The sequence below is a fragment of the Canis lupus genome, chromosome 9, assembly GCF_048164855.1.
Source record: "Canis lupus baileyi chromosome 9, mCanLup2.hap1, whole genome shotgun sequence".
NCBI classification, from domain to species: domain Eukaryota; kingdom Metazoa; phylum Chordata; class Mammalia; order Carnivora; family Canidae; genus Canis; species Canis lupus.
This window is the reverse complement of record NC_132846.1, coordinates 18942960-18956055: the sequence shown is the minus strand read 5'-3', so window position 1 is coordinate 18956055 and position 13096 is coordinate 18942960. Positions and strand designations below refer to the sequence as shown.

General features: G+C 33.3%; 1 protein-coding gene across 16 annotated transcripts in view; it reads right to left on the bottom strand.

The window, feature by feature from the left end:
* MIA2 (MIA SH3 domain ER export factor 2) overlaps positions 1 to 13096 on the bottom strand; it is a 91081-nt gene that overhangs the window by 13074 nt on the left and 64911 nt on the right. For 10 of the 16 annotated variants that reach the window (XM_072838393.1, XM_072838394.1, XM_072838403.1 and 7 more), the window contains 4 exons: positions 10484 to 10551; positions 8897 to 8979; positions 7164 to 7292; positions 3312 to 3470 (listed from right to left, as the gene is read on the bottom strand). In XM_072838393.1, the coding sequence (XP_072694494.1) occupies positions 3312 to 3470; positions 7164 to 7292; positions 8897 to 8979; positions 10484 to 10551 (439 nt within the window). The remainder of the gene's footprint in view (positions 1 to 3311; positions 3471 to 7163; positions 7293 to 8896; positions 8980 to 10483; positions 10552 to 13096) is intronic. The other 6 variants (XM_072838395.1, XM_072838396.1, XM_072838406.1 and 3 more) reach the window with 1 other exon arrangement.

Here is a 13096-nt window from a genome sequence, read left to right as displayed (position 1 = left end):
CAGTCAAAGCTCATAGAAATTGTGGCTTGAAAAATCAAAGGACAGAGCCCAGGAGTGCCAAAGAAGTAAGCCTATTATTCTGAGATTTTTGCCTAAGTCAATGGCTGACCCCTGAACCAAGCAAGCTTAAGGCATTTTCAGCTAAGACTAAAAACTGAACTGTTACAAGAGCTGCTGTCTGGAGAGCTTTTGTCGAGACAGGGAAAACCTAACTTTAAGTTTGATCAATTTAACATTTTATAAAACAAAACCAATGACACTCTTTAGAGAAATACAGTAAAATCCAGAATCTGCATAATGTCTAGAATATAATCCCATTACTCTGTATAACAAGAAAACAGGAAAATGCGGCCCAATTTTAAGGGAAAAGACAATCATTAGAGGTGATCCTCAAGATTACTCTGATGTTAGTTAAGCATCTGACTCTCGATTTCGGTTCAGGTCATGATCTCAGGGTTGCAAGGTTGAGCCCCCCTGTCGGGCCCTGCACTCAGTAGGGAGCCTGCTTGGGATTCTCTCTCTCTGTCTCTTTCTCTCTTTCTCTGTTCCTCACCCCACTCTGGGCTTTTAAGCTCTCTTTCTCTCAAATAAATAAATAAATCTTTTTTAAAAAATGATCATAAAAGGTCTTTAAAGCAGCTATTAAAAAACTATACTCAGGGGTACATGGGTGGCTCAGTCAGTTAGGCATCAGACTCTTGGTTTCAGCTTAAGCCATGATCTCAGGGTCCTTGGATCAAGACCTGAGTCAGGCTCTCCACCCAGTGTGAGGTCTGTTCGGGATTCTCTCTCTCTCCTTCTCCCTCTGCTCCTCCTCAACTCATGCATGCTCTCTCTCACTCTCTAAAAACAGATAAATCTTAAAAAAAAACAGACTCAATGAAATGCTTATAATGAATAAAACAAAACTCAGCAGAGAAATCAAAAGTATAAAAAAATGAAAATTCTAGAACTGAAAAATACAGTATCAAAAATAAAACTTTCACTGAATGGGCTTAATATTAATAGCAGAATGGAGATGAAAGAGGAAGAGTCAGTAAGCTTGACGACAGATCAGTAGAAATTATTCAACCAAAAGAATGAAAAAAAAATTTTAAACAAAATAAAAAGACTCAGGGATCTATGAAATAATATTGAAAAGGTCTAAAATTATAAACTCCAGGCAATTTTTAAAGGACATGGAAAATATCTGCTAATTTTATGAATGAACAATAATGAAGCCATTACTATCTGAGTTCTAGTCTCTACGATTTGCCTACCTGTTTTAACATAAGACTGTCAGCTAGTAACTTTGAGGTCTCAGTGTTCCTCCCATATAATAAAGGCAATAACTAAATTAGTAGGGTTTTGAGGGGTGGGTTTTTTTTTAGATTAGTGGATTTTAAATGTAGCTGCTCCTCAAAACCTCCACAGTAGTTTTTTTAGAAATAAAAACTACCTCCAAAATTCACAGAACGCCTGATCTGAGGTGGGACCCAGATGTATCTGCATTTTCCTTGAAGTTTCCTAGGTTATTTCTGAAGATCAGCCAGCTTTGAGCTATTAGATTTTACTTGAAGAGCTAGTTATGCAGTGCCTGTGACAGGGACTCTTGGTACTAACACTTGTAATTACCAAAAGGAAAGTCCTCTATACAGATGTAGAGATACAATATCCACCAAAATCTTGCAAAAAGTCCTTTGAGAAAGGTGTTGTAGCTTTTTTTTTTTTAATTTTTTTTAAGGTATTTATTTATTTATTTATGATAGTCACAGAGAGAGAGAGAGGCAGAGACACAGGCAGAGGGAGAAGCAGGCTCCATGCACCGGGAGCCCGATGTGGGATTTGATCCCGGGTCTCCAGGATCGCGCCCTGGGCCAAAGGCAGGCGCCAAACCGCTGCGCCATCCAGGGATCCCGGGGTTGTAGCTTATTATCTTTATTTTTATCACAGCAAAACTTCTTAATGAATGTTAAAGGCAAAATCTTTGAAAGAAAATGTTCAAAAAAAAAAAAAAAAAAAAAAGAAAATGTTCTATGCCACCCCCCTAAAAGATTCTTAGGTATGTATGTCACAGCAAATAATTTCCAAATATTAAAAAAAAAGCTTTCTAAGAATTATTTGGGTATTCATTTATTCAACAAATATTTGTTGAGCAAATATTACGTGTCTAGCATTGTGCTAGATGCTGGGGCTACAGCAATGAACAAAGTGACATAAATCTCTGTCTTCACAAAGCTGATATTTAGTGATACCAAACAAAGTAAAGCCATAGTATAAGGAGCCACCATTTCTTAGAACCAAAACACTCCTGCACAATGACTGATTCTTGAAAGTAAAGTTCTTTTACTATAATATTCTTACCCTCTCCAACTCCTCAGGAAGGAATCAGATATGTTTCTTAAGTGTAACTAATTTATACAAAGCAGGTATAGCTCACTTCAATGTCCTGAAACACTAAGCATAAATAAAAGTTTAGCAAACCAAGTTAAATGCATTCCTTTGGAAAGTAACAGCTATTAGGAGAAGTGCAGTTACTGCCTTCCTTCAAGATACTCTGCTGTGACTCTTCTGATAAATATACTTATTTTAGCAGTTACTCTAAGATATTTTGTTCAATAAGAAAAGACAATCACGAGAAGGTAAATAGTATAATTGCAGAGAAGTAATCAAGGAATTTTTATATTTATGTTTATGAACATATACCAAAAAAACAAGAAAACAACATTCTCTAAAAGAGATAAAACTAAATTCATGGATAAAAAAAAATAAAAAAATAAAAATAATTAAAAAAAATTCTTGGAAAGGCAGGCTAAGATGATAAGAGATTTTTTCACTTTCCTACTTGTACATGTCTCAATTGTTTAGTTTTTGTTTTGTTTTGTTTTGTTTTAGAGATTTATTTATATGAGCGAGAGTGTGAACAGGACAAGCTCGGGGGAGAGAGAGAACCTTAAGCTGAGCACAGAGCCGGACTCAGGGCTCAGTCCCACAACCCTGAGATCATGACCTGAGCCCAAACCAAGATGCTTAATTAACTGACTGCACCACCCAGGTGCTCCACAATTGTCTGGATTTTCTAAAATAAACACGTATTACTTCTATGAACAACAAAAGCAATAAAGATATTCCATGGGAGGGCTAGAGGGGAGCAAAACCGATTTGTTTGGAAATTATTTTTATTATGTTTGGAAATTTATGTTATTGTTGTTTTCTAACATATATCATGGTTTTTCTTAAGACAGGACATACATGCACTTCTTTTTTCTTCCATTCCTCTATGTTGCACATATTGGTTGCCTTCCAAAGATAAATAATTACTCTTTCCATACCTGATGGAGGGATCATCATTCTACGATCCTGCTCCCATGGAGGAGAAAGGGACCCAGTATCAGAAGGTGCCCTATGAGCATCAGGTAACCTATCACAGCTTGATTCTCCTCGTTCATTGGTATTCTGATGGTCCAGAGGATTCCCTGGGCCTCTTGAGCCTAATTGAAGAAAAAATATAAAATTCTGTTTTATCTAAAAAAATATAAGACCTACAATCAAAATGAAATCCAGGTAGCTCAGATTCGAACAAAATTTTCCTAATACCATAAGACTATAATTCTATCCTTCCAAAGCCTAGGACAAAGTGTAGGATAAGAGGGAAAAATAATTTTGCCATGTGTATAAACAAACAATTGCCTATAAGAGTCATTTATAAATGTTATCACCATCATTATTTATATATAAAACCTGTGGCTAAGTTGTAAATTACAAATACTACTCTGAAAAACAAGAGTATAAAGTAAATTTCAAAGTAAAGATTTCTATGCCAGGTAGAATAAAATAATTATAAAATAAGGTTTTTGTTGCTTACACTAATATTCTAATAGTCAAAAGGATTCTTTTAAAACAGTCATCTTAGACACTATATAGCTATTTCAATAATTATACAACTACTCACAGTATTTTTTTAGAAAAACTCTTTTAGAAATGTACTCGGATTAACATAGGAGCCATTCAAGAAACAGTATCTCAATGTTAAAACAGGACTCTTCTGTCCAAAAATTATTTTAATGAACTTTATACCCACCAGATAAATTTGGCTTTAAAGGGCTTTTAGCAATTTCTGAATATCAAATTCACCTTCAAAAAGAACTCACAACTCTGAAGGCAAGTCTAAAACAAGAGTTTCAAAAACAACAGCACTCTTCGAATAAATACTTTGAACAAGGTAACACTCATTTGGATAAGGAAATCGGCATGCTTACATTTATAAAAGATCATCATTACAAAGTTCCCTTCTTAGGACCACAAAAAGAAGAGTAATAAAATGTTTAATTAAAATGGAAAAAAACAAATACAAATTTTTTAAACATTAAATAACAAAATATGTTACTATTTAATTTATCTGTCCCTGAGGGGGGAAGGAGATGTTCTCAAAATTATATTGCCCAAAAAATAAAAGCTTTTTCCTTTCAAGGACTAGCTTTTATTCAAAACAAAACAAAGAAAAATAAATAAATAAAAAATAATAATAAAAAATAAAACAAAACAAAGAAACAAAAACATTTTTTACTAGAAATCTTCCTAAAATTTTTCCCACATTTCAGTACACTACTTTAAGAGAACAGACTAAGGCCAATTTGATGTTTTCTTGGTAACTTGTACAAATCAGTATAAGAATCCTTCATATACCATATGATTTATATATATATATATATATATATATGATTATACATATATAATCTTTTAAAATTTTTTCTATCTACTCTTTTTTTTTTTTGTAGTCAGGAGGTAAACTGACTTTTATATTCAGAAGTTCAACTCTTTTCCTTATAGTTGTATATTCCACTGATTTCCCCAAATCTTTCCTTCTAGCTTGTTCATCCTTCTAATAAGTTCATTAGAGGAAAAAGGCTGGGAAAGCAGAAAATTAAATTGGCAAAAAATGTGCAAGAGTCAGTTAGGCTGAATTCATCTAGCGTGAAACACAGATCTTTAAAGGAGACAAAGATCTTCTCCTGACTGCTTCCTTTCGGAGGACCAAAGTACAGCCAACCAGGACTACCAGGCAAAATACGAATTTGAGAATGCTTTAATGTTAAATTTTTCATTCAGACCAAAAGTTCCATGAAATTTACTCAAAAAAGAAATTATTTTCCTTATATCCTACCTTATTCAAACATATATCTCATCCAAATTTTCAAATTTAAAAAGCAAAAGGAAGAAAAAGTACACTAGTTATCCTTCTTTGGTGGGTCACAAAACTTTTACTTCAAAGCATCTTTTTAAGACCTACTGATAACTTACCTAAAACTTCCGTAGCTTTTCTAACAAACAGCAAAAAACCCTTGCAAATAATCTAAACACATCATTTCTTGAAAGTAATTAAAAAGGAGAGGAAAGTAATTTAAATAGGAGAGGAGAAATCAAAGGTAATTTTTACTGTTATTCCAAATATTCAATTGACTACAAGCAATCCTTGACTTATATCATTCAACTTCCAGTGATTCACATTTTCAGTTGAGCCAATTATACCCTTATTTTTATAGCAGTTTTTCAGATGCTGGCTGTAACCATTGTAGTGCATGAAATTAACCTACTCTTAATTAGCAATTTTTTTTGATGAAATGAAATAGAAATGAGAAGAAAATACCAGAAAGTTTCAAAAATAGTAAAGGCAGTACTACTTCATGTAAATGGTTCCTATCATATTTATGTTGGTGTACAATAGCACATGATATAAAATATATTTCTTATTGTTTAGATCAAGGTAAAAAATCAGGGGGAAAACGAATTTCAGGGCACTTATAGCACATATGAGAATTTCAAAATTAGTCCCCTTCCTAAAGTGTTCAAAGCAAAGTTCTACCAGAGCTCCAAGTGTCAGCCTGCAACTCACTCTTTCCCTAGGAGTTTTCAGTTCAAAGCCAACACAAGCAAAGGTTCTCTCTGAAATGTCTCCAGGCTGTGGGCCCAAACAGCAGTGGGATTGGGAGGTGGGAGGGACCAGTGCTAAGTGTACCAAACCGAAGATAAGGAAAGAAGATGTAAATAGAAAATGGGCAAAGAGAGAATATCCCATAACTATAAAGTAGCAAATTCATTTTCTCATTCTTTGAAGGCAATCTCAATGAAAGAGCTCCAAAAATATTTAAAATAATGGCAGCTTCAACGGTGAAGTACACCCTCCATGAGAGACTATTTTGATAAGCAGTATCTATTTCAATATATGAACTTTGATAAGTTAGGTTTAGTTTGGTGTTTTTATTTAGTCTCATTACTTTCTCTTCCTACCACATTCAATATGCTAAAATCACTGATGGTTGGGGGGGGTGTACGGTTACAACACTGATGAAGAATGCTATCAGCTCTTATACAACAAATACTTGAGGCTAAAAATCTAAGACTTTTGATTTGGGAATAAACAGTGCTCTGTATCTTTGCATTTTGCCATAATTCAAAGGAAAACTTTAAAGCAACTTGACAAAGTGAACAAAGTATGGTAAAAGATTGAAAGAGGAAAACGACTCCAGGGTGAGTGCTGATGAAGTAAATGAAAAAAGACCAAGAGCTACTGCATAGGCTTGAGTAGCTGCTGAAATTCTCCAAATTCCACACAGGGTAAGAAAGCAAATAATCTTGGGCCAGTTTCTCAAAGTATTGAGTCATTTAGGTCTCCTTTATGGCTCTCATCAAAACTCTGCCTACAAGAGAGCACTTCTGAATTACTCTACTCTAAAAGGAAGGTTCTTTCTTTGACTTTCTGATTTTCTACAATAAAAATATCATGATAATGAAGTAAAAACAGATTGTAGAAATTCTATATTTTAATGATATGTCTTTAAAATACAATCTTATGCTAGGTTATATTATTATATTTTATGTGTTCTTTATAAAGTGCTATATTATGTAGTATAAAATACAGTCCTTAAAAAGCCAAAATGATTTAAAGATATATGCATCTAGTGTTTGACCAAAATGTAACCTATTATAACCCTGTTTCTAAGAGAAAAATATATTAAAATTAGGTATCAGAGAGCTCCTTTTCCAAACAAAAGTACTCCACAATAAGTGCAAGGAATGCCTGTATTTTCCAAAGATTTATTTTAAAGATCATTTTAAAGATAAGTTGAGATGAAAATATAAATAAGGAAGAAATCTAGAGTAAAAAAGATGTTTAAACAATATACCTCTTCCTCCTCCCCCTGGAAGCAAAGGTGAGAGTCTGAGTGGACCCTCCAACAAAGTTGGAGGGGAGAGAAAAGCTCTCGTTTCAGATGAAGGTCGACCCAATGGTGAGGGACCATATGGGGAATGCTCTGGAATAATTAAAACAGCATATTTAAATTCATAGTTTCAATTAGCTACACTATAGATTAGAATCCCATTTCAACAATTTCCATCAGGTCACCCTATTGCCAATTTAAGTTTAATCCACACACTGAACACTAATTATGCCTTGGGTTTTGCTAATATAGGATAGAATTAAATATGGAACACTGCGTTTTTCAACTCTGTCTACCAATTGGATACTGTAGTCAATAAAAATATTATCCTCTTGGTAACTAATATACTTAATATTAAGCAAAGGATACTGGTGATATTTTAGCAGTGTAAGAGGATTTGGGGGCCATAAAGTTTGTTTGGTTTTGCTTTTAATGGCAGTATGCTTCCAGATATTTCAGCTGGTGACGGTTGTAATACAAAGGGCTCAGCTTAAATTAGGACCAGATAGACTGTGTTGGGCTATGAATTATTTGAGTAAAGCTCAGATTTTGAAAAGCAAAAATGCAAAATCCTCTGAAGCATCAGAAATTACTTTTGATTCAATGACACTGAAAATTCAGTTTACATACACTTATTCATCAAATCATTTGATAAACCATATAACCGAGAGCCCGATCATTTTACAAACTTCACCACTCCCAAGTAATGATGCTTCCAAAGATCAAAAATCAACATCAAGAAACTTAAATACCACCAAAATAATACTTATAAAATATGTAAATTTTATTATATAGCTTATATAATGTCAAATTCAGTTACAACAAAAGATCTAAGCATTATTTAATCTTTCTGAAACTTCCACATTAGGTTCAGAAGAGAATTCCTTCTGTATAATTAATTCCCCCCAATCCAAACTTTGCTACTATTGAAATTAATAATAATCTATTTTTCAATGTAAAAATTGACCTTAATTTTTATGAAATTACACTCTCAAAAGTGATTTTTACATCTTCAAATGGTTATTAAAATGGGATTCCACCTATATAAAGATAGGTTTACTTTCACTGCCTTAGATGCTTAATTCCAATTCAACCAAAAATTATTTTGAAAAATTTAAACTATTTGGAACAGTATGAGATCATTAAAAATGCTAACTCGCAAATGAGTGGATGAAAATATTAAATATATCTTCCAAAGAACTAGCCCTCTCCTGGAGGTAATTAAAGCAATCAAAGCTCAGATTATTAATGTTTTTCCACCTTTATTGATACTTTTAAATATTTAAGGTCAACTGTTATAATTCTTGTTTTTATAATTCAAATTCCAATAATAGTGGATATGTTAACAGTCACAATGTTATTCCATTTAAGTACTTCTTATTTGTTCTCCCCAAAAATAATTATTGAGTACCTTACTATGTGCCAGGCACTTTGCTTTTTCAAGGAGTTCAATGTACTAAATGTACATCATGTTACAAATGCCCACTAAGAAATGGAGGCAGCAATTATTTACACTATTGCTGGAAACAAAACTCAGAAACTTTAGAGACTGTGATAGAACTCAGATTAGACTCCTGGCTCCAAAATCTGAAATATTTATAATATATAATAGTATTAATTTACACTAATATAAAAGGTATGTGCAATATATACATATATATGTATTTTAAATGAGTGTTTAAAAAAAAAAAGACTACCTCTGCCAAATGCTGTATTTGGAACATCAAGTGCATAAGGATCTTTTTCTAAAAGTTCAAATTTAAACTCTGTTTCAGTTAATCTGCAAATAAAGAACAAACATCTCTAAGTTACTCATCCAAGAAAAGAACCCACATTTCAAGAAAAAAGCCACCACCAAGTGCAAGGTACTCTTTACTACCTCAATATCTACATAGAAGAAATAGATCTTTTAAAATTATTCTGATAAGATATGAAATTGTTGAATAACTATATTGAACACCTGAAACTAATATAACACTGTGTGCTAACTACACTGGAATTAAAATTTTAAAAAGAAATCAAAACAAATAAATATTCTGACCAAAACATCATCACCCTACTGCTTATTCTGGAGTAACGCTTTTTTCTGCCTAGTGATAGTTTCGTTGAGGTTTGAAATCGCTTTGTTTTGTTCCGTTTTCAAAACTAGACTACAGTGAATACTATTATCACAGAACCCAAATTTTAGAAACAGCAGAGCCTTCCAAGGTCAACCAGCTCAAATCTATCATTTTACAACCAAGGAAATTGAACTGAAAGTTTACATAATTTATTCAAAATGAAAGTGCCAGGATTAAAATACAGGGCTCTTAGCTGAGTCATGTCTGCTTTCCATTATAATGTTACCCACGATTCTAATCATAACATAAAATAGGAATCCAGTGAACTCATACTACTATTTTACTCCTAAACCTTTTATCTGAGAAATGTGACTTTTTAAAACAATTTCTTATTTCTAGTTTTTGATCATTGGATCTGAAACAAAACATTTAATCATATAGTTTTAATTTCAGAGTAGAAAACAAGCAAAAAGACTAATAGAAGATAATGTTAATAGTACATTCTGGCAAGAAATTCTAACACCTGGGAAGATCATTACAATCCTCCTAGAAAATTACTCTTCCCTTCAATTATACATTATAAACTTTGATTCTTCCTTTCATTTTATTATTGTAAGGCAATGTCACCCAATACAAGAAAACCAGAGAATGGGAGAAATAATAAACATTTATTCTACCCATTTATCTACTAAAAGATGCTAGTACTCTGAGAATTGCTACATCAGAAATTTGTCTTTTCTCTTTCCATCCCTTATAATCAGCTTCTTCCTACTCTGGTTTAGGAAAAAAAAAAAAAATTAAGCTATGCTTTTTACAGAAGAATATGTGAACAGTTTACTCAAATAACTTCTGTAAGGGCAGCCCCGGTGGCACAGTGGTATAGCGCCACCTGCAGCCGGGGGTGTGATCCTAGAGACCCAGGATTGAGTCCCACGCTGCATGGATGGAGCCTGCTTCTCCCTCTGCCTATGTCTCTGCCTCTCTCTCTCTCTCTCTCTCTCTCAATAAATAAAGTCTTAAAATAAATAAATAAATAAATAACTTCTCTAAGACAAGAGTTCCAAATGAAAAATCTAGTAACTCATAGTAAAGCTAATAAATATTTCACAACTAGGTACACTAGATTCACTGCCAGTTGTTTATCCCTATAAAAGTAGTACATAATAAAATAAAAACTAAAAATAAAGTAACAAAGTCTTAAAGTATCCCCAAAAAGATACTTACTTTTGTCTATTGTGAGCATTTTCTTTCCTTAAATCATTAAGATTTCTTTCAGCAGTCCGAGCTGCCAACTTAAAGAAAATAATACGTTTTTTTTTGAAAATACATTTTTAAAATAACACAAACATAAATGAAAAGATAAGTATTCATAAACATTACAATCACCTAAGTATCCATTTCAGAAACTCAATGTAAAAGATTTTTAAATGGGACACCTGGGTGGCTCAACGGTTGAGCGTCTGCCTTTGGCCCAGGGCGTGATCCTGCAGCCCCGGGATCAAGCCCCACATCAGGCTCCCTGCATGGAGCCTGCTTCTCCCTCGGCCTGTGTCTCTGCCTCTCTCTCTCTCTCTCTCTGTCTCTCATGAATAAATAAAATCTTAAAAAAAAAAAAAAAAAAAGATTTTTAATTTAGGGAATTTTTTAAAAGGGAATGAGTTTCCTATAACCAGATGACATGAGTCTAAGACTGGAGTTTGATTATGTGCTTGCCAATGAATGCTGTTATCTAGATGTGAAGTCAAGGATTAGCACTATTTGGTGCTGTAAATACCCAAATACCACAAAAAAGCAATGTAGGAGGACCCGAGTTTAGGCTGATGGGAATGGAGACTCAGAATCATTAGGCTTGGGTACGCTGGCTAAAATACCAGAAAGCCATCTCTGGAGAGTTATCACTATAATTCTATGAAACCATAAAGGTCTAAAACAGTTTCACAGCATCCCCGTATAGGCCATTTTTTTAAAGGCTCAAAGCATGCAGCAGGTCTATTAAGTGCACAGCACTGTAAAAATCATTATTTCTATAGTCTTTTTTATATGCGTTTAATGAAATTTTTATTTAAAAAAAGATTAGAAAATCAGATACGTATGTTACAAAAAAAAAAAACTTACAATAAATGCCAACAACATACAATATTCAATCTAAATAGTTTGTGGGCAAAAGTTAAAAGTGTATGGAATACTGCGTGTTTCCCATCATTCTGTGAACTCTCCAGTTATGAAGCAGTAGTCTATGGAACATCAGACCTGGCCAAACTAATACAATCCACTTGGGCAAATGAATGTATCACAATGACTCAATCTATAACCACAACTTCTTACAAATGAAAAGAACTATCAAATGTATTCACTTAAAATTATGAACTACACATTAAGACTATCTGGCCTAAGAATAAAGTATGTTAAATATTTACACACACAAACACAGCTTAACCATATTTTAGCAATATTAAAAAGATTCCAAGTGTAAATCATTTTCTAGTATATAACCATATAATCAGTTTTATAGTAACAAAACAGAATATTACACCAAAACAATTTTAGTTAATAAAATACCAATTCATTTAACATTGAACAATGCAGAACCAAAACTACTTCTAAATGTTTTCTACACAGTATAACATATTTACTCTTAATTATAAGGCACAAAACAATGCAAAGTGAGTAAGTCAAAAGCAAATTTCACTGATTCTCGTGGTATCAATACGAAAGATACTGAAAGATATATATTTGTTTTTATGCACTGATGCTAAATGATTACAGACTTTTGAAAAGCTTATACTTCAAAGGTTAAGTAAAACTGTAATTTCAATGAATGACCACATTGTATTCAGATATTAAATACTTATATGCAAAAAAGCATTCTATTAAGTACAGGTGTTAAGGAGAAAGAAACAGTCCCTATCTTAAGAAGCTTAAATGTGTGGTAAAGACAATTATAAATGACCACAGTACTTGCCACAGAACACATAGAAACAAAGTATTATGTGAGTTCAAAAGAAGAAAAGGTTAAGTCTAATGGTATGGAGCAAAGAAATGGTCAAGGGAAAAAGTAAAATCTGAAACTATGAAATTATTTGTAACAGTAAAAAAGTGGAAACAAAGGAAGCATTTATCAAATGGGAAAAGTTCATATAAATTATAAAATATTCATAGAAAAAAATCTGTAATATATTAAGAAAGCAGAATATAAAACAGTAATAATATATAGTATGTTTACACTTTTTAAATCATGTGATTTATGTCTAAATATATTCTTTTAGGTATAGAAGTGATATTGCTGATTACTTCTTTGTACATCTTTTCTATGTAGTCTGAACTTTTTATTCATTAAGCATACTTTATGAAACCCCCCCAAAAAATCTTCATTTTGAGGGGCGCCTGGGTGGCTCAATCAGTTAAGTGAATGGCTTTGGCCCAGATCATAATACCAGGGTCCTGCAACTGAGCCCTGCATCTGGCTCCCTGCTCAGTGGGGAGTCTGCTTCTCCCTCTCCCTCTGTCCCTCCCCCTGCTCATATATGCACTCACACTCTCTCAAAAGCTCTTTTTTTTTTTTTTTAATTATATCTATTTATTCATGAAAGACACACAGGGAGAGGCAGAGATATAGGGAAAGGGAGAAGAAGGCTCCCTGCGGGGAGCCTGATGCGGGACTCAATGCCAGGACCCTGGGATCACAACCCGAGCCAAAGGCAGACACTCAACCACTGAGTCACCCAGATGCCCCTCAAATAAAATCTTTTTTAAAAGGTCATTTTGAGACATAAAAGGTATTTTTTTTTGTATGTTTTAACATGAAGTCAGTGTCTTATTTGCTAAACAAGAAATGCC